Raw genomic sequence first — 21,692 nt, 5'->3', positions numbered from 1 at the left:
TCATCCAATGAAAACAGGGACTTATTAGAACTAAAAGATGACTCTTTTGCCTTCCAAATTCAGCAATCGGTTCAGTCGAGTTCAACTGAGTAGCTCAGTCGTGTCGGACTCTTTGCAACCCCATGACTGCAGCACTCCAGGCCTCCCTGTCCGTTACCAACTCCCGGAGTTTACCCAAACTCATGTCCATTGAGTTGGTGATGTCATCCAACCATTTCATCATATGTCATCCCCTTCTCCTGCCTTCAATCTTTCCCAGCATCAGGGTCTTTTCAAATGAGTCAGTTCTTCACATCAGGTGGTCAAAATATTGGAGTTTTGGCTTCAGTATCAGTCCTTCCAATGAATATTCAGGACTCATTTTCTTTAGGATGGACTGGTTGGATCTCCTTGCAGTCCAAGGGACTCTCAAGAGTCTTCTCCAGCACCAAAGTTCAAAAGCATCAATTCTTCAGCACTCAGCTTTCTTTATAGTCCAGCTCTCACATCCATACGTGACTACTGGGAAAACCAATCCATCTCCAATTTCAAGTGTGTTGCTCTCCATGACCTATTTGGGAAACCCACTTGGTACTTCCTGTACTATTCTCAGGTGCCAACAATGCAGAGTGACTTTCTAGAACAGTATGTGTGTAAATGGTCACCTGTCCCCTGGAAAGCAGAGTGACATTTACCGTCAGAGCTTCTCAAACTTGGATGTTCATATCCATCACCCAGGACCTTGTTAAAATGCAGGTTTTAGGACTCCCCAGATGGTCCAGTGGCTAAGACTCTGTGCTCCCAATGCAGGGGGCTCTGGTTAAATTCCTGTTTGGGGAACTGAGCCCATATGCCAGTTAAGAGTTTGCATACCACAGCTAAAAGATCCCGCATGCTGCAATTAAAACTCAGTGAACTCAAATAAATAAATAAGAATTAAAAAAATTTTTTTTAATGCAGGTTCTGATTCAGGGGGTCTGGGTAGGGTCTGAGATTCTGCTTTTCTAACGTGCCCCTGGGCGATGCTGCTGGTCCGAGCACCCTGTGAGCACCCCTTCCCTGAGGCACCTCCTGTTTCCAGCCAACCAGCCTCAGGACCCCTGGGCATCTTCTCAACATCAAGGAAGAAACTTTACCCCGCTTTTTTTCCTCCCTGGTTGTGCTGTGCAGTATGCGCGATCTAGTTCCCTAACCAGGGATAGAACCCATGGCCACTGCACTGGAAGCTCAGAGTCTTAACCACTGGACCCCCAGGAAACCTGACCATCTTTGTTGGCCAGGTCGGCCCCTTAATACTCTACTGGCTCTGCAGCCACTCATCACATGTGGCTTTCCTCATGCAAATTCAAATAGACAAAACAAGATTAAAAAGGTTATTCTTAGTTGCCCAAGCCACCTTTCGAGTGCTCAACAGTCACGTGCACCTCAACAACTACCATATCGGACAGCAGAGGTGGAGGACAGTCACATTCCTGTGGAAAGTTCCAGCGGACAGTGCCGTTTTACAGGGTTCCTCAAGTCTCTCATTCTAGTCAAAGCTGCCCACTGAAGGCCGACCCACACTTTGAGTAGCAAAGACCCACAGCATTCCTGTGTGGTTCTGCACAATCAAATATCCCAGATGGTCTGATTATACTCCATGAGCTGTGGTTCTGAACCAGGGGCCCAGGAAGAAACATCCAGGCAGCCCAAAGCAGGTAACCAGATCGTCCAGTTCAGAATGACGGCGGGGGAGGGGATGGGTAATCGGAAACACACCCCAGGTGATTCTAATGTGGAGCCCAGCCACCACTGCTTTAGGACTGAATTCAGTACCATGACCCGCACACTGACACGCAGCCAGGAGGCCCTGGAAAAGTCTTCTGGGCTTGTTGTCACAATACACAACTGCTCGTGCCACCTGCACACAGCACCTCCGAGGAGGGTGAGGGAGGCAAAACACCTGAGGCACCCCTCCAACCAGCCCCTGGACATACCTCTACCCTCAGCCCGCATAAGGAACAAGCCTGCCCCCCTCTGGCAGCCAGCAAGGACACCTGCTGTGTGTTCTCAGTTCCCCCTGTGCAACAGCCGGCCTAGGAAAGCTTTGCCTAGGGAAAAAAATATACACAACTTTCCAGGGTAGGGGTGGGTCTCTGAAGAGCCAGCGGAACACTGCTTGGTTCTGTCTACTCACAGCTTTTTTAATGTTTGCATTTTCAAGTGAAGTCTCTGAGACACAAGATTGCGACTTTAACAACTATTATTACCTTAAACAGAGAAGGCAATGGCACCCCACTCCAGCACTCTTGCCTGGAAAATCCCATGGACGGAGGAGCCTGGTGGGCTGCAGTCCATGGAGTTGCTATGAGTTGGACATGACGAGCAACTTCACTTTCACTTTTCATGCATTGGAGAAGGAAATGGCAACCCACTCCAGTGTTCTTGCCTGGAGAATCCCAGGGACGGGGGAGCCTGGGGTAGCACAGAGTCGGACACTACTGAAGCAACTTAGCAGCAGCAGCATTACCTTAAAAGTCTAATCAAGACTGGGAACCTGAGACACCAGTCATGTGAAGTCTTCATGCAAGACTTTTTTTTTTTATAATGGTGCCAATTTTAAATACAGTTTTTGTTTAAAACATTGCATTCTCCACTTCCAGTCCAGTGCTTGTAAAGTTCAATGTTAACTTCCTTTCCCTGTGTACACATTCCATGTTCAAGTATCAAGAATGCCCAGTTATTTACGTAAGAAGAGGTGTTTTTGCAGACATTGAGGGTAAAACAGAATACCATTCTGCCATTTCTTTGCTTCAAGGGTCCCCAGATTAAAACCTGCCTCATTTACTGAAGTAAACATTTTTATGGTAGCACATTTTCTGACGCTCATAGCCATCTGTATCCCTCTGAAGCTGCTCTGTGTATCTTCTGCCCCCTGAATGTCCCTCTCCATGGGAAATAGACACTGTCTGGGCCAAGCAGGCCCATGAAAACCAGGCAAACAGTTACTGCTGAGCGATTTCATCTTTATGGGATCTGTGTCTCCAACTGCCTTTATGTCTAGACCTTTCTGGCTCCTCTGAATTACGCCTTTAGCAAGAAGAAGGATGCTATTATGGCCACCATGTCATTATCTAGAGCTCAAAAGTTGGGTTAGAATGGTTCCATTTTTATTTCCTGTATCACAGAACCTGGGTCTCTTGTTAACCCAGCCCTCCCCGTGTCGGTGCCTGCTGTGTGTTGGCTTCACTGCTCTGCTTCAGTAATGAGAATCCTTGGGGAACCCAGCTCTGCACACCTTTAGGGAAGGGGAGGGGAGAAGTCAGGTCAGGCTATGACACATGACCAAGTGCCAGGTGGGACCGACCAGGACAATTGACGGACGTGAAGTGGGGGGAGAAAGCAGAGGGACCTGGCAGCTTTTGAGACTGGCCTCCATTGCTTTCCAAACTGCTGACTCACAGCCAGGAACTCCCAGGAAAACAGCGATACAGGATGCCACTTCCCAGGGGGGCGTGCGGGGGAACTTACCCCTCACCCTGAAAGGCTGTCTTGTCTCAGATTCACGCGGGGAAACTGTGAAACTTTCTGTGCAGCCAGCACATCTAGGTTAAAATACCACAGGGCCAGAATTCCTTCCTGAAACAAATACCAAAATGGAGTTTAAAATTCGGAATTGGCTTCAATTCCTTTTGAGAGTCATAGGTACAACCCTGTTACCTGGTCATCCAGGGCATGCGAAGCACTGAGGCCTCCAGTGAATTGATTTGCCTGATTGATAACAAATGAGTGAGTTTTCTTGGCAGGGCTCTCTTTTTTCAGTCTTCAAACATTTTGTTCTTCTTCCTAAGAAGTGCCCTTGGTTAACATCCAGGTGGCAGATTGAATTCTGCCTGGGAGGGTAAAAGACCTGCTTCTGTTACCAAGGGGTCTGGGGGAAAAAAATGAAGAAGTACCTTGAATACAATACCTTGCATTCAGTGAATAGTAACAAGACACACGTGGGCCTGAGTGGGCAACACTGCCCCAGGAGCACACAAGTTACTTGACTGGCTATGCTGTTGCTTCTCGGTGCAGGGAGAGATCTCATCTTTTTTTTCTGGGGACTACCCCATACGGGCAGAGACCAAGTATAAAATGTTATATTTCTAGAAGGAAGACTTTGCCTTTCCTCCTTGTCCTCCTCCACCCCAACTGTGCAGAGTCATATCTCAACCCACTTCCTGATTCTTGAGCGCTTTTAGTGGATATAAAAATGTGGCTTTTACCATGTCATCTGGGAGCACAGTGTGTTCCCTGAGGTTCTCGTGGATAAGCCAGGAGCCCAAGACCAAGTTAAGGTCTGGCTGCAGGCAGCGCCACTCCTGGACCTGTCTCACCTGGGAGTGGCAGTTGTTTCTAGGTGGAAACTGATCTGGGCAGCCTGGGGATGCTGGTTTCTGAGCCCTAGGCAGGATCTCTAGCTGGCATTGTTTTTTTGTTGTTTTTGGCTGTGCTGCTTGCAGAATCTTCTTTCCCTCACCAGGGATTGAACCCCGGTCATGGCAGTGAGAGCAAGCTGACTCGAGTGCCAGGCTCTTCTTTCTTGGAGTCATGACATCTGTGTTGGATGGATTTACATCAGTGGAATATGTTTAGATTAGAAACTTAGCTAGATACAGTTGTAAGGTGCAACTCGGAGTTTGTGTGTTGAAATTTTCTCCTATATTCATCATTACTTTCTGTTGTTGGGATTTAGAACAAAATCTTTTTCACCTGGAAGGAAAATGGTGGTAGCCTGCTCAGATCTCTCCCAAGCTAATACTTACCCAGAATCCTGACTCTCCTGCATTTTCATCTTAAACCATTTGCTCTGATCTGCTTTAGTTTTAATTTGAAGGCTGTCTTTGACTGTGAGTAGACGCTTCCTGCCAGATAATAGAGAATGTGGTTTTGAAGAACTGATCATATTTCTTTGCCTACTTTCAGCCATGCGTAGAGCTCAGTGGAAGCAGAAAGAAAAAGGAATGTTGAAAGAATGAAAGGAATAATCTATGTCTGTATTGTGTGTTTTTCTGTAAGCTGCACACCAGTGACACCGGTAGATGCTGCTGTAGGAAAAATACGGCTTTATGGGCAAAACACCGCATTTACACCAGTGATTCTCAAAGTGTGGCCCAGACCCAGCAGGGATAGTGGAAATGTGAGTTTTTGGGCCTATCCTTAGAACCACTGGACCAAAAACTCAGGGGCAGGGGCCCCAAGTCTGTATTTTAACAAGTCTACAGGTAAGTCTGATGCATAATTAAATTTGGAAAATGCTGATTTAGACCATAAGATGAGTAAATGCAAGTAAATGCATTTTTTCATATATGAAGTTGAATAATACTGTATTTAACTTCTAAGCAACGGGAGGGAACAATTCAACCTGACATGAAATGAATTACTAGATATTATGGAATTAATGTTTTACATATCTGAAATCACTGGACACAGATTCTTCTAATAATAAAGCACCAGGCATCTGGGTTCAAACCCAGATTGGTGGTTGGAGTAAAGGTGTCTGACCAGAGCAGAGGGTTATTATCTAGCGTTTTAAGAATGAATCATCTTAATCATGGGTGAAACATTTGACTTATGTGTCAAAAAGAAAGATATGAAACAGTGGATACAGTTTTTTTTTGCAAAAATTGAAAAATACTAGTTTTATGTTGAAAGCACTTTTTCATACATGTGCAGCTCTTTTTAGCAATGACTTGTAGGCATGGCTCAGAAATACCCAAAAAACAAACTGCCCGGATCCAGAAATTCCTTGTCACATTTCATTGTGGGATTCGTATGCAGCTCTCTGGGATCAGTTACTGGATTAATTGTTCCAACAAACCTAAGATGTGATATCACCAAATTCAGCTTTTGACAGACAGGATAAGATGGATGTTGTATAAAGAAGAAATGTAATTCACATATATTTGAATACACTTACGAAATAACTTCAATTTATGCCTTGAATGGCATAGATGCTGAAACCCTAATCTTACCTCTCCCCCCTCCTCCCACCCATTGCAAAAAGAAAAACAAAAGCCAGGATGAGTATTAACTATGGTTATTCACTATATTTAAAACCTCTACAACTTGGCAAGAACGTGTGCTAAACTGTGGTTCAGTAAAAAGTTAATGGGACGCCTGGGTGTACTTTACTAAGGAAATAAACGTCCTGAGTGCAGCAGTAAGCTATCTGAGAGATTTTGGTGAGGTTTATTATCCTGCCTTGTGTTTTGAAATGAACCACAAAGTTCAATGTGAAATCAATCCTGAGGCATGGAATAATTTATCTCGTGCACATTGCTAATCTCTGCTTGTCTACAGGCTTAGTTCCTGACTTTTCCAACATCTCTGCAGTGCCTGAAACTCTAGATGATGATGCGATGAACACACGGCATTTTATTTATTAGAGAAAACTTGGCTGAATAGACTGGATTCCTGCAGTTGGACTGTAATACACAGCTGGATAATTGGAAAACTTTCAAATATCCATTGGGTTGTTTTCATACAGAGTTCTGGTGTCAGATAGATGGTGTGTGTGTGTGTGTGTGCGCGCGTGCACACATGTGTGTGTGTTGAACAGCCACTGAAGAAAATAAAAATAAATGAGACGTATAAATCAGTACAAGATGACACAAAATCCAAGAAGGCAATGTCCCATCTACTTCAAAATACTTGATCAAAATGGGTCAGAAGAATTGGATAGTTATCTATTAATGGGATAACCATCCTATTTTGAAAAGATGAAAATAAATCTTGGAAAGAGCAACATTACCAACTCTAATTTCCTATTTCTGTCCCCTCTGCCCCAAATCTGACTATCTTCATGAATAATTAGGTAAAGCTCTAAGGCTACACTTAATTATATTTATTGCAGGTTGAATGTTATTCCTATTTTATATACTACAACTCAAAACTGTCTGGACGTTACAATATTATTACCCTGCCCTCCCCCGCCTTTTAAATAAAGACATTTAGTCTTTTTTTTTTTTTTTTTAAACCTGAGTGCTTAAAATAAGTTCACATTTGCTTTTTGAGATACATAGAGTCTCAAACTCTAGCATGTACATTTAGGACTAAGCTACAAATGTCAGAAGCCACAGATTTAGGAAAACATAATAAGCAGCTCTCCAGGTCTTTTTGGAGGTAAATACAAACCATCTACGTATAAAAGTGCACTCTCCCTTCAAGGGTAGGACCGCACTTTGCTTTGGGAAGTGGCAAAGCCATCCGGAAATTTCATGGCCTCTCAGTGTATGCAAGGCCACCTAAGGGCATGTGTGGGGACAGTGACTTTGGTAGGCGCTGGCCACGTTGGGAACACACTTCCTAGAAAGAGGGTGTGTGGTGGTACCCCCTGGGGTCATCCAGGCTGTTTAGGAAGAAGTGCAAGCTTCAGGATCCACTCCCCGCCCCCATCACCATTCAGGCAGGGCCACTGAGGTGTCCCCTTGTGCATGAAATCACAGCCTGGGAGTTTACAGAAATCAACACAGCCCAGAAAACTGCTGAGAGGGTTTCTCTGGTGATACCGGCAGGTTTGGGACACTGTAAGAAGGTTCTTCCCTCTAACTCATCCCAACCTCTCCCAAATAAATCAATCCCAGGACAGGGAACACAGCTGCATCAGCAGCTGTGCACTGCTGGACAGCCGTCAGAAGCATGTTCTCAGTCAGCAGTTTAAGGCACAATGTGCATGGCTGAGACCTGGCAGAAAGATGCCCGGGGCTCATTTCAGAAAGGAACCCTGCCCAGTTCCTAGGTCAGCAATCATGGTGCATGAAACATGGAAACAACCAGTCCCAGAATTTCCTCTCTGAGACATTTAGCCTGGAACTATGGTTTCTCAAGGTTTCACAGCAAATGTGTAAAAAAAACAAAAACAAAACAACAAAAAAAAACAGGCTTTGGATCAAATGTCTTTGCTTAAGACTAAGACTAAAACTAATCAAGACCAGTAAGACAGAATATTTAACATAAAAGCACCAATCCACATTATGGTAATACCCTGGTAATATATGGTATATAATACCGTGTATTTATAAAAAGCACCAATATAGGAATAAAACACTTTTAGACGTAAACACTCAAGACAAAGCTAAGTTCCTAGTATTTTCCCACCACCTGGGAAGAGATTTTTAAAAATAAATTTGGAACTGTGAATTACCAGCTATTTTTCTTCTGATTCCTATAAAACAATTATATTGAGGTTCAGGTGGAAACTTGGCTTGTTTGCTCCTCTCGGTCTACTTTTAGATCCTTGTAATGACTTTTGTTTGTTTGGCTGCACCTCACGGCATGCGGGATCTTAGTTCCCCAACCAGGGATGGAACCCCCAGCCCCAGCAGTAGAAGCATGGAGTCTTAACCACTGGACTGCCAGGGAAGTCCCCTGATAATGATTTCTTGAGAGTCATGCAGAATATGGCTTATTATGTATTACTTTCTTTCCTTCTTAAGGAACCACCTTGGGGAAGTCTTAATTTTCACAACTGAAATCTACTAAAATCAGACAGGAGGGTGACTTGAGCCCTGCTGGACATCACTGTCAACTCTGGAATGCTCTTCCTGTTATGTCCAGCTGAAAGAATTCCTAACACATCGTCGCACGTATCCTAAGAATGACAGGCCTAGTAGAGAACCTTCAAGATTCAGAGGGGACCCAAGATTTGTCACTTCATACCTGCAATCTGCCAGACACTGACCAGATTCCCAGAGGCGTCAACCAAGAAACAGTAAACATTCGATGACACCGTCTTTTCACCTTCCCTGTGTCCTCCTCACTCCAGGGAGAAAGCAAAGAGGAAACTGCTCAAGGAAAGATACAGAACAGAGAAGTTTATTTTACACTATCCGTCCAAGAAAACAATCTCCGTAAAACCAGTGCAAAATGTGTAACAGAATCCGTAAGTGTGTCTCAGCTCAGAAAGCCCGAAGTGGTGATTCCCTCTCCCGCTCCTCCGGCCAGCAGGTGCCCCTCGGCCAAGGCTGGCCTCGGTGGACACCGGCGACAGAAACATTCAACCCATTTGTAGCAGGTTATTTTTACAATTCATACCAGAGTGTGTACAGGGGAAGGGGAAAACCATACCGAATGAATAGGTGATCAGTGCTTAAAGTAAATACATGGGGCAGCACGGGGCGAGAATCCACAGTTTCAATAAATACAAGTGAACAAGCATGGGTGGGTCTCAACTCGGTGGAGTTGTCTGCGGAGTAATTCAGCATCGGACAGAACCTAGCAGAGCTGCTGAGCAGCGATTGGCAGCAACATCCGCAGTAACACGCCCTTGAGTGAGTCTGCATCCAACACATTCTGCGTTTCCAAGGTGTCAGTTCCGTTCCTCCTTCCTGTGTCCCCTCCCCACCCCCCGGGGAAGGGAGCGGGGCGCTGGGGCAGCTGGGCGTGGCGACTGGGAGGAGACGCTGGCCCTCGAGCCAGCAGTCAGGGTCCAGTGTACTCAGTACGAGGGGCGGTGTCTGTGCAAAGTGCGCTTCTCCACTTCCCGAGAAACCAGTGTCTGCAACTCCTGCCTCCGGGTCAGACTCCGTGCCCCGCCAAACACCAAACCAAGAGCAGTCTCAGAGTCTCAGGCGGGAGGCACTGCCGTGCCGGCTGCCTGGTGCTCAGGATGGAGAGGTTAACCCGGGCAGGCAGGCTTCAACTATTGCTTGAGAGGCTAGAAAGAACTGGGGAGAGAGTGATGGTCAGAATGGACAGGCGGGCAGCTGTCTTCTTCCTAGAAAACCCAGGGCCTCAGGGCAGGCCCCCGGGTGTGACGAGAAGGAGCTTATCCAGGGGCCTCTCCAGCCGCTCCTCTGATGGGCACTAAATCCACACAAGCTCCAACGCACCTGGGCCTCGACCCCAGAGGACGCAGCTGGGATGTCCAGTGGATCAGTGAGGATCCAGAGCCCGGTGAGAGAAGATGCGAGGAAAAAAGTCACCATCTCTGGAAGGAAAAGAAGAAAAGGGGGGAGCCCCCAAACCAAACCCCCAGACTCAGGAACCTAGAAATCAGCCCCCAAATTAAGGAGAATCCCAAACGCTCCCTGTCACGCGTGGACCCTCTCCTCTCTCTTCTCCACAGTCTCGGCTCATACATTAGGCCGGTCTTCCATCCAATAACTTAAAAAAGGAGGAGGGATATATACTAAGTTTGCCTGGCGCGGGCCAGTTAGCAGCCAGTTTTTCTAGAATATCAGTCACTGTTCAAAAATGGGGCTTGAAAATTCACGCGGAGGTCGGGAGTCTTCAGGGGAAGGAGGGCAGAGCCGGAGTCGGGGTGGGGGTCCGGGATTGGCCGGTCGGGAGGCGGTGGAGGGTAGAGTGGGTAGGGGCAGGGCCCAGGAGGAGTCGAGGGGGGCGGAGGCCTGCGGGCAGCGCGGAGGCGGACTCGGGCGCCCGCTTGTATTGCACAGAAGGAGGGGCCGAGCTGGGCGCGGCCGCGGGTCAGTGGTCCCCGCACATGGGCAGGTTCACAAAGGTGAACACGTTGAACTCCGTCATGATGGAGAAGCACAGGAACACGCCGTATAGGAAAAGGCACCCGCATCCCAGCTTCCTGTCCAGCTGCCACTTGTTCAGGTGGACGCCAAACACCTGCGAGGCACAGAGCAGGGTCAGAGGGCGTGGGGACCCTCCTGGGTTACGAAGCCCCTACTCCACCGCGTCCCAGACCCCGCATGCGCACCGGGTTTCCCTCCGGCCGCTCTGACGGCTCCCTATGTGTTCCTCTTGCGGCTCTGTCCCCAGCATCCTGAGCTCTGACTGTCCGGGGCACCGGGACTCACACTTCGGCCTCTCTCTTCCACCTACGCTCACTCCCAGGGGGATCTCATCCGACTCCTTGGCTCTAAATCCCGTCTATGTCCTGGTGTCTCCAGCATGGGCTTCCTCCTGAACCAGCTGTTCTGACCTAGCCCCTGGGATGTCAGTTCCGCACTGAAAACTTCAGATATTGGAACTTGCTTCTCCTCCCAGACCTACTTCGTTTCAGTCCTTCAACAGCCCTCCAGGGCAGAGGGGCAGTGGTGAGACCCTGTCCCAGGAATGCCCAGCCACAGCATCTGGCGACGCAGTGCACCGGCAAGCCAGCTGGCACTCAGAGGTCAGACACAAGGTCCCTACAGGCCTCACTTGTCAGTCTCTATAATGGGGCTGATATCAGTGACTACCTATTGGAGTGTGGTGAGCTCCAGATGGGGAAATTCCCGCAGTAAGCACCTGTGTGGCGGTTACAAGCATAATAATCCTAAGTCATACCAACCTGAAGAACCCCCTAAAAAGAATGAATAGATGGGTTTTCACTATTGTGTAAGGTATTATTTGGTTTGATAAAATCTTGGCGTTGGAGTTGCATGCTGGTCCTGGAAATGACCTCTCCTGCCCTTGTGAATTCCCATTCTCTACCTATGTATGTTCTCATGACAGGTGTAATTCAACAAATAGTTCCTCAACAATTCAGGAAAAAACACATTGCATTTCCTACGGTGGAAATTCAGTAGCATACGTGTACGTTATCAGACACTTGGGACAGGTGGGTCAGTCCACATGGTGGTGTGAACTTGCTCCCACCAAAGGCGTCAACTTAGTTGGAACAGTACATTATGCAAGTGGATGGATGGCCAAGGCAGTGCAGTGGCATCAGAGTGCATTCACTGTCCAGCAAGTCTGTCCTCAGTCTTTGGGTGTTGGTCACATCCATGGACTTATGGAGATGTTTAGGAACCTGGAATAGTCAATTAATTGGAATATAACCTTCTGTAGCCTCATCTTGCAGAAAAAGTGGGATTCCCCCTATTGCTTTTGATAAATGTTTGTGTTTGACATGAGACAGATTGTGCTTCTGAGAGGAGGCTGGCTCCTTTCAGAAAGGGAGGCTTTCTCGTGGGTTGCCAGGATCCATTTGTGGAGGACACAGCCACGAGACGGGACAACCTTGAGGCTGACTGTCCCTATCCACCAGGAGGCCAAGCCCATCTGGTGTCCAAACAGACTCTGTAGCCAGAGAACCCAAGGGGATGGGGGGAGAGGTGGGGACTGGAGAGTGGAGAGAGCTGCAGACCCACCGTGACGAAGACGGAGGCCAGGAGCAAGCCCACGGAGTAGATCAACCCCCTGCTGTTCAGCCGAATCTGTAAGAGAGGATGACACAGAGTTAGGCTCCCAAAACATCTGCCAAGTGTGGGGCGGTAAATTCTAGTGAGGCCAAGACCCTCCTCCAGGATGGAGGGCAAATGGCAGCTTTGCAGTGGGAATGGCGCTTTCCTCGACACCCAGGGGGCACCTTGGCCTGGCCCACCCTCAGCCCCATCCCTTCCCCCTCCAGCAGCGGTATTTGCTGACTGCCCCGTGGCCACTTGAATTCTCCATCTGGCATGGCCTGATTCTTATTTACTGGGGAACTTGACTTCCAGGGAGCTTCCGATTTCCCGACACACAACGTTTAGGGTAAATTTAATAACGTGGGTCATGAGAGCAATATTTTGAAAAATATGACTAAACTTTTTAATCTCTTTTGCATTCAAATGTCTGTGACCTTCACCTGAACTTGATGGGAAGTGGTGAGTGAGGGTTGCTATTTTGAACAGGCAAAGAAGAGTTAACATTCAATTGCTGATGTTTTGTTTGTTTTCCACAGTAACACAGTGGGGTTAACAGGCAAACTTTGAAGATTAAAAAAAATACAAACAACAATTTCTGGAATTCTTAGGAGCCCTGTCCAGTGCAACTTCCCATGAGGCACACATAGTCTTAGTTCCCTGATCAGAACCTGTGCTTTCAGCAACAGAAGCACAGAGTCTTAACCACTGGGTCACCATGGAAGTTCAAGGGCAGTAAGTCTTATCCCCGTAAAAAACCAGTTTCTTGGGGTCTTGCTAAGCCAGACAATCTCACCAACCATTCTCACCTCTAGATAAGACTTGGAACCTCAACTGTGCAGTGTGGACCTAAACCAGCATCCCCTGCTCCTGCCTCACAGATGCGAGGCCCAGGAAGTGCAAAGGCAGACGGTCCCCATGGCAATGCCCTTCTGAGAGCAGGCAACACACTCGGATTGTTCAGCCTTGACATTTAACGTTGTTTTTATTTCTTGCCTTCGAAACTATGAATTTTCATCCTCCAATTCCCTCTTGGCAGTTGCTAGAGAGGAAACAGGAGGCTGGCTGGTTCCTGAGTCAACAGGAATTTAGGCTCCACGGATGTGTCTTTTAGTGCAAATGCACACAGAGACTGCATCACCCCCAATTTCCTGCATGCATGTGGCTCATAAAACAGCACCCTGAATCCTATACCCTTTATTTAAGGACCTGAACCTCCAGCCTCAAAGACTCTGACTTCCCCCACATTGCAGTTTAAAATCTCTGTATGTTTTGAGGTCAGCTCCACCCGACCAGCAAATTCTTTTAGGAAAAACAAGAAGCCCCTGGATTTTCGCTAATTGGTTTATAACTCGGAACACATGTGGTTGTCACTTTGCATTTTCTAACTTGAGTGGTTTGAACACTTGCTTAGGCTTGGGTTCCAAATGGATACATCCAGCTGGGACTTTACGCTATATAACATCACAGGGTGGGGGGCTTTCCTTGAACAGTGGCATGAGGTCAGAAAGTGAATGAGCCGACGGAAGAGAAGCACTGGAACACAGCTTTCTCCCCGGAGTGCGTGACCACACACGGGCTGCACTGAGTTCTCGCGGCAGCTCCTCGAGGTGTCCTGAGCTGCCTGTAAAGGTGAGACAGCTGAGGCTCCAGGAAGTGAAGCCCTTAGCCCCAGTAAGACTCAGCTCACACTGTGTGTGTGTGTGTGTGTGTGTGTATGTGTATGTGGTGGGGGTTTCCCCATAGTGTGTGTGTGTGTGTGTGTGCACGTGTGTGTGTAAGATTCAGCTCACACTGTGTGTACGTGTGTGTGTGTGTGCGTAAGACTCAGCTCACACTGTGTGTACATGTGTGTGTGTGTGTGTGGTGCAGGTTTCCCCACCCATCCAAGCAATTCTGCGACACCAGCTGGGTGTCCTTCATCTGACACTACCTACCTGGAGGCACCATCAGATCCCACAGGCTAGGGCTCAGCCCTGCAAGGCTGTATCCCCCACCCCTACTGGAGATGCAGGTACAAGTCCAGGTTGTCACTTGTGCTTCTGATGAGCAGGTTATAGATCTGAGGTTCACACAGAGGTTCCAAAAAGGAACCCCCTCCTTGGGTTAGGTTGGTTTGCTGGAGGGCTCACAGAGCTCAGAAACCCTTTCCTTACTACATCACTGGGTTATTAAAACATGATGTGACTCAGATGGACGAGACGTGCAGGGCGAGGTGAGGGAAAAGGCTCAGGGTTCCAGGCTTCTTGGGGCCCACTCTCCCTGCATCTCCACGTGTTCCCAGAAGTTCTCTGAACCCCGTCGTTTTGGGACTTTTACGGAGGCCTCGTTACAGAGGCACAACTGATTAAATCTACAGCTGCTGCTGACTGAGGGACTTCCAGCCCCTCTCTCTGCCCCAGAGTTCACAGTATTGGGAAGCAAAGTTCCAGCCCTCAAACCACAGGGGTTGGTTCTCCTGCCAACCAGCTCCATCCTTAGGAGCTATCCTAAAGTCACCTCATTCACATAAAAAGATAATTCTGAGGCTTTTAGGAGCTCTGTGCTAGAAAAAAAGACCAAACATAAATTTCTTACTACAAATCGCAGTATTACACAAGGTCAGGGAGCTGGTAAGGGGTCACGTCTGCACTTAGAGTCAGGCTTCAGCCTGAAAATTCTAAACTCTTCAATGCACCTTGCAGGGCACAGGAGAAAAGCCAGGGCTTTCTCCACCTGCTAAGAATTCTCTATGCTCACCTCTGGGCCCCTTACCATCTTGGTGGGACCACCTGACTCCCTGGAGCCCACACTGGCATCTGTGGTCTGTGTCTGAGGCTCCTCCTCAAGCCCTGGAAGAGCCACCACCCACCTCTCTGGTCACACCTGCCCACCCCCTACTGGGTCCCCCCGCCCCCCCCACCCGGAATAAAGTCCTCACCCCATTCTCATCTTCAGAATAGAGTGGTTTTGGGAGGGATCTAAAACTTTGATGGTGAGACTGAATCTACTTCACGCCTTGGTGACCCAGGAAAGACCCTATCTCCCCCCAAATATCACCTCATTTTTCCTAAAATCTAAAGAGCAAGATTCACCTTAAGGGGATTGGGTGGTGTCATTGCAGCCCCTAGGGCCTTGTCAGAACAGCCTTGAGAAGAACCATTCATTGTGAAGCCCCCAGACGATCCCCAGTTACCCCACTAGGTCTGTGGGAACAGCCCGTGGCCAGGCCCTGGGAATAGTTTCTGCATTTTCCTGGTTTCCATGGTGTCAGTATTCCTGCCAAGGTCAAGTGCAAGCTGCCCATGTGGCCTCACTGAGAGTGGACTGGGGAAGAGCTCCATGTAGCTGCCCTGGGGTTGGGCAGAGTTTGCAGAAAAAGAAAAACTGGCCTGGCAACTGGAACAGAAACTGCATACCAGAAGATCGACTCAAGAATGTGTATCCTCGAGAACATTCTTCCTCGAGAAGGAAGACGTGGTAGCATTGAGAACTGACTGGTAGGTTCTGGGTGCACTGGCTGAGTCGGACACATCTTTGCTCTCAGAGGGTGAGGGAAGATGACACCCCACCCCCACCATGTGACTGCAGAGGCAGTGGACATGGCTGGGTGGCTTCTCGGAGGAGGTGACAGCTGGAGGACAGCGGCATTGGAAGGAGGACCTTGGGAAGAGCCTTCCTCCATGTGGCCAGTCTTTCTGGAAACAGTCTCCTCATCCTTGCCCTTTCTGGCTGACCACCCCCAGCCTCCTTCCCTGAATGGTTTTCTCACTACTTGACATCAGGGTATGGTCATGGTTCTCTTCTCTGTTTACACTTACTCCCTGTATGAGCTTTATGCTTAAAAACCCATAGCAACGCTCTTGACTGTCAGAGGTCTTGCCTCTGAATTTATCTCACTGTCTGCCTGATGTCTCCACCAGGATGACCCTCAGACACATCACACCTCATCTGGTTCTAAGCACAACCCTGGATCCTGTCGCTTAAATATGCACTCCCACCCTGGCTCCCCTGGGGGCTCTCTCCCCCAGGTCACATATTCTGTTTTTCCTACAAATGCTTCATAACTGGTCTGGCTGCCCTCTGTCATGTCTGGCTCCACAATGGTGTGATCATCCACCCAGAGCCAGACATCCTGGAATGCGAAGTCAACTGGGCCTTAGGAAGCATCACTATGAACAAAGCTAGTGGAGGTGATGGAATTCCAGTTGAGCTATTTCAAATCCTGAAAGATGTTGCTGTGAAAGTGCTGCACTCAATATGCCAGCAAATCTGGAAAACTCAGCAGTGGCCATGGGACTGGAAAAGGTCAGTTTTCATTCCAATCCCAAAGAAAGGCAATGCCAAAGAATGCTCAAACTACCACATGATTGCACTCATCTCATATGCTAGCCAAGTAATACTCAAAATTCTCCAAGCCAGGCTTCAACAGTACATGAACTGTGAACTTCCAGATGTTCAAGTTGGATTTAGAAAAGGCAGAGGAACCAGAGATCAAATTGCCAACATCTGCTGGATCATCAAAAAAGGAAGAGAGTTCCAGAAGAACATCTATTTCCACTTTATTGACTATGCCAAAGCTTTTGACTGTGTGGATCACAACAAACTGTGGAAAATTCTTCAAGAGATGGGAATACCAGACCACCTGACCTGCCTCTTGAGAAATCTGTATGCAGGTCAAGAAGCAACAGTTAGAACTGGACATAGAACATCAGATTGGTTCCAAACTGGGAAAGGAGTACATCAAGGCTGTATATTGTCACCCTGCTTATTTAACTTATATGCAGAGTACATCATGAGAAACGCTGGACTGGATGAAGCACAAGCTGGAATCAAGATTGCCGGGAAAAATATCAAAAACTTCACATATGCAGATGACACCACCCTTATGAAAGAAAGCGAAGAAGAACTAAAGAGCCTCTTGATTAAAGTGAAAGAGGAGAGTGAAAAAGTTGGCGTAAAGCTCAACATTCAGAAAATTAAGATCATGGCATCTGGTCCCATCACTTCAGGGCAAATAGATGGGGAAATAGTGGAAACAGTGGCAGACATTATTTTTTGGGGGGCTCCAAAATCACTGCAAATGGTGACTGCAGCCATGAAATTAAAAGACACTTGCTCCTTGGAAGAAAAGTTATGAAAAGTGTATTAAAAAGCAGAGACATTACTTGCCAACAAAGATCTGTCTAGTCGAAGCTATGGTTTTTCCAATAGTCATGTATGGATGTGAGAGTTGGACTATAAAGAAAGCTGAGTGCAGAAGAATTGATGCTTTTGAACTGTGGTGTTGGAGAAGACTCTTGAAAGTCCCTTGGACAGCAAGGAGATCCAACCAGTCCATCCTAAAGGAAATCAGTCCTGAATATTCATTGGAAGGACTGATGCTGAAGCTGAAACTCCAATACTGTGGCTACCTGATGTGAAGAACTGCCTCATTTGAAAAGACCCTGATGCTGGGAAAGATTGAAGGCAGGAGGAGAAGTGTATGACAGATGATGAGATGGTTGGATGGCATCACCGACTCGATGGACATGAGTTTGAGTAAGATCCAGGACTTGGTGATGGACAGGGAAGCCTGGGATGCTGCAATCCATGGGGTCACAAAGAGTCAGACTTGACTGAGCAACTGAGCTGAACTGAACTAACCCTTTCCCCACACTACAGCTAGAATTCTTTTCCTCAAAGGTCGGACAATCACACCACCCCCTTCCTTGTCCCCACGACCATGGCTCTCAGTGTCCTTGCCCACATGGCCTCTCTGGGCTCCAGTTCACCCCTGCCACTCATCCCTGTCCATCCCACACCCCCCTACTACACCCCCAGAGCAGAGGAACTGTCCTCAGGTCCTTCAGTGCCTGGAACATTCTCGTATCTTGGGTCTTCTACTAGCTGTTCCTTTGCTTAGAAAAAGCCTTTCACCTTCACCTGCTTTGCTTCTGATAATCTCAGTTTCTCAGGGTAAGGATCATTTCCTCACGCGCATCCAGGTGCCCTGGCCCCTGCACACAGCGCCACGTGCTGCCCTGAATGCTGCATGGCCAGCTCTAAGGAGGGCAGGGGTCACACTGTGTGGTCATGCCCTCCCAGTGGCTGGGGCCCCAGGAGCACAGGACAGTGTCTGTCTGGCTCACTGAGGCAGCCCCAGCGACGGCTACCAGCTCAGCACAGAGAAGGCAGTCAATTCGTGTCTGAGTAGAAGAGTGACCTAGACAGAGGTGTGGTGGGGAGAATGCTTCCAATCACTTCTTTTTACCTCCATGGATTCTGAAATAAAGTGGACTCTTGCTTGGAGAGAGGGAAAGACAGACTCCCTTGCTGCCCCGTTTGCTGCTTCTTAGGGTTCTTTTATGTTTCTAAGCCCCAGCTCAGAAATCTAGATTTTGCCTTAGCTGCCTGGAGCCTGCCTGGTGACTTTCTTAGTTTGGTGGGAGCAGGTGGGAGAGACTTATCACCGAAATGGGATAAGAAGTACTCATTTTCCAAACCGACTTTTAGAAATAGCTATTACTGGGGGCACTTAAGTAGCTAGCTGGCTTCTGAGCAAGACACAAGTACTGAGAAATGTCAAAATCTGTGCAACTGCCTTCCTTCCTTGCTGTCAGATGCCTGAACCTAATACTTTGCAGAAAACAGCTGTCTCAGTGGTAATTATCCAGTAATCATGACCTGGAAATCCATCTAGGCGAGATGGAAAAATGGCTTCAGAACTGTAGCAGCTCGCTTGCGAGGGTGGGGAAGCCATTAAATCCACACAAGCCACTGAGTACTGATATCAGAGAGACAGGAAGATGTCATGGGGTCACTGAAATGCTAACAGGTGGAGGCCCCTGACTGTCCTCTTCAGAAGGAACACTCTGTCCTGGAAAAAGCTGGAGGCGGACATGAGGGAAGACTAAACATTCAAGACCAATAAGCCTCTAAATTTGCTTTTCCATGAGCCTGAAATTAGCTTTCCGAGCAACTTCTGCATCTTGGCTTGAAGTTACACATGCCCCTACAGTGTGGCTGGGTGTTGGGGGCTGGCCCAGAGGGCCCACTGGAAGCTCTGGAGGGACCAGGGCGTGGACAAATGGGTCACCTTCACGGAAGGATCCAGAGTGGTTCCTCTGACATGCAGATGGAAACTGCGGTAGACTCACCTCTTACTGCAGCTGCTTGCAGTGGCTGTTTGAGCTGCACCAATACCTGTGGGATTTTACTCCTAACTTTTTCTGGATGTCTGAGAATCACCACCATGAATGTACATTATTTAACTGGGCTGAAATACAGCAACACTCTCAGGAGCTACTGATGTATGAGGAATGCTCATCCCTACAATTGAGGAAATAAAATGTATTCTCTATTTAAACAAGGTCCTGCTGCATGGATGGCAAACGCCAAGTGGACAAGGTCTCACACTCAGGCTCCGGCAGTAGGGAACCAGTGTGGGTAAATGACTGTCGGACAAAGTCGGTCTTGTTCCAGCCACATGTCAAGTGCTTGAATGTCTCATGGGACTAGAGGCTGACTGTATTCCACATTCCATGGCTGGAACATTCCCATCACTGCTGAAAGTTCAACTGGGCAGGCTCTGCTCCAGAGTTTTCCCTGATTAGAATTCTCTAGTTAAAGTTTCTCTAATTTTCTATGACTTGGAAGAAAAGCTATGACACACCTAGACAGCGTATTAAAAAGCAGAGACATCACTTTGCTGACAAAGGTCCATATAGTCAAAGCTATGGTTTTTCCAGTAGTACGTATGGATGTGCGAGCTGGACCATAAAGAAGCCTGAGCACTGAAGAACTGATGCTTTTGAACCGTGATGTTGAAGAAGACTCTTGAGAGTCCCTTGGACTGCAAGGAGATCAAACCAGTCAATCCTAAAGGAAATCAACCCTGAGTATTCATTGGAAGGACTGATGCTGAAACTCTGGCCACCTGATGTGAAGAGCCGACTCACTCGAAAAGACCCTGATGCTGGGAAAGATTGAAGACATGAGGAGAAGGGGACGACAGAGAACGAGATGGTTGGATGGCATCACTGACTTAAAGGGCATAAGTTTGAACTAGCTCCGGGAGATGGTGAAGGACAGGGAAGCCTGGAGTGCTGCAGTCCATGGGGTTGTGAAGAGTCAGACACGACTGAGCGACTGAACAACAACAAATTTTCTGTGAAGATCATAAGTTACTTTTATAATCAGAAAAAAGGACTAAAAAAAGGAAAGTTTAATTTGTGGACTGTTGGAAAAACCCAGGAGATTATTTTGGGAATGGCAAAACAGAATCAAGGTGACTTGTATTGAAAGGAACTAGCGAGGCTTAAATGGAAAATACTGTTCTCAGTTGAAGTACAGAAAAGGATGTATTACCCAGAAGGGAGGCGGTCCACACGTGACCCAGGAAAAGGAGCTCAGAGGCTGGATGAAAGGGAGTGGAGGGGGCAGCTTGGGATGGCAGAGAGACAGACCCTACAATAGCGGGGCACTTGTGGACCGTGGCCACTCTACAGCCCCAGTAGGAGGTTATCCTGCAGGTCCCTCCTGTCTGGACTCCACTCTCAACCTGGCACCCCGGACCTCAGGACTTATTCATGTCTCCTCCCCTTCCTGAGTAGCCAGCTCCATAAATGACCTGGAGCCCCCTTACATGTAGGTGGGAATGTGTGATTTATGGGGAAGAATATGAAAAAGAAAATGCATATAGATGTATAATTGAATCACTTTGCTGTACATCAGAAACTAACACAACACTGTAAATCAACTATAGTCCAATAAAATAAATTTAAAAAAAAACAACAATATGGGGAAAGATGAAAAAAAAAATCAACTCACACACAAAAAACCATTACCCTCTAATGGAGAATTGGGTAAAGGGCATAAAGAGATAATTATCTGAAGGAAGAATCTAAAAGGCCAATACATGTGAAAAAGAATGTTTAGTCCTCTGGTAATTAAAGTAAGATTGACTAAAACACAGTTAAAAAAAAAAAAACTCATGCAGCTGAATTTCATAAAAGCCATCGAAAACGTCATTATGTAAATCTATGTATCTCATCAGTTTGAATGTCATTTTTGATTAACTAAGAGCACCCACATGGTCTGCCCTGCATGGCATCTAGGCCACATGCCCCCAGGCTTGCTCCGTTCCACTTACATGGGGCCCCTTCCTGTTCTCCAGCAGGCCGAGTGCATGTCTGCCTCAGGGCCTTTGCACAGCTGTTCGTTTTGCCTGGAATGCTTTTGCTCTGCCCTGCCCCAGTTTCTCCATGACGGCCTCTTCTCTAGTTATTCAGACTTCAACTCACAGTCACCTCTTGTAAGGAGCTTTCCCAGACCCTCCTTTGTCACCACATCGTCTCCCAATTTCACAGACAGCAGAGAAGAGATCTCAGCTCCTTAGGACACATAATGCTTCCTTCCAATGTCTTGTGCTTATCTTAACTCTCTGGTGAAATCTTCCTGCCAACAGGTAGATTCGCATGAACCAAACATGTATGGCCTTTCTCACCATGTGTTTAGAAATTTCAATGGACACACTCTCCCTACTTGAAACAGCTGCGAGGGAAGCAACTTGGAAACAACCATCATCTGATAAATGAGCCACGATATTTTCTTTGGAAAACGCACTTACCTATAACATATTACACAGAT

At 47.5% G+C, this 21,692-nt stretch overlaps 1 protein-coding gene and 2 long non-coding RNA genes across 5 annotated transcripts in view; 1 reads left to right on the top strand and 2 right to left on the bottom strand.

The window, feature by feature from the left end:
• Window positions 1–2,847: 2,847 nt before the first annotated feature.
• LOC129625571 (uncharacterized) lies at window positions 2,848–4,354 on the bottom strand. Of its 3 annotated transcripts, none has more exons than XR_008701540.1 (4): window positions 3,915–4,354; window positions 3,679–3,729; window positions 3,490–3,597; window positions 2,848–3,256 (listed from the first exon to the last, which is right to left on the bottom strand). It is a non-coding gene; the product is annotated as an uncharacterized LOC129625571 (long non-coding RNA). The 3 variants fall into 3 exon arrangements; XR_008701542.1 differs by having other exon boundaries at window positions 3,929–4,354; XR_008701539.1 differs by lacking the exon at window positions 3,915–4,354 and having other exon boundaries at window positions 3,679–3,890.
• LOC129625574 (uncharacterized) lies at window positions 3,962–6,749 on the top strand. Its single transcript, XR_008701545.1, has 3 exons — window positions 3,962–4,088; window positions 5,020–5,225; window positions 6,304–6,749. It is a non-coding gene; the product is annotated as an uncharacterized LOC129625574 (long non-coding RNA).
• A 2,062-nt stretch (window positions 6,750–8,811) lies between these two features.
• Window positions 8,812–21,692, bottom strand: part of SLC24A3 (solute carrier family 24 member 3) — a 431,954-nt gene continuing 419,073 nt past the window's right edge. Inside the window, exons 16-17 of the mRNA XM_055544094.1 lie at window positions 12,051–12,116; window positions 8,812–10,581 (exon numbers count right to left, since the gene is read on the bottom strand). Of these exons, the coding sequence (XP_055400069.1) occupies window positions 10,432–10,581; window positions 12,051–12,116 (216 nt within the window). The 3' untranslated portion in view covers window positions 8,812–10,431. The remainder of the gene's footprint in view (window positions 10,582–12,050; window positions 12,117–21,692) is intronic.

Source organism: Bubalus kerabau, chromosome 13 (assembly GCF_029407905.1).
Source record: "Bubalus kerabau isolate K-KA32 ecotype Philippines breed swamp buffalo chromosome 13, PCC_UOA_SB_1v2, whole genome shotgun sequence".
NCBI classification, from domain to species: domain Eukaryota; kingdom Metazoa; phylum Chordata; class Mammalia; order Artiodactyla; family Bovidae; genus Bubalus; species Bubalus kerabau.
Note: the sequence above shows the minus strand (reverse complement) of the source record. Positions and strands in the feature narration are given on the sequence as shown.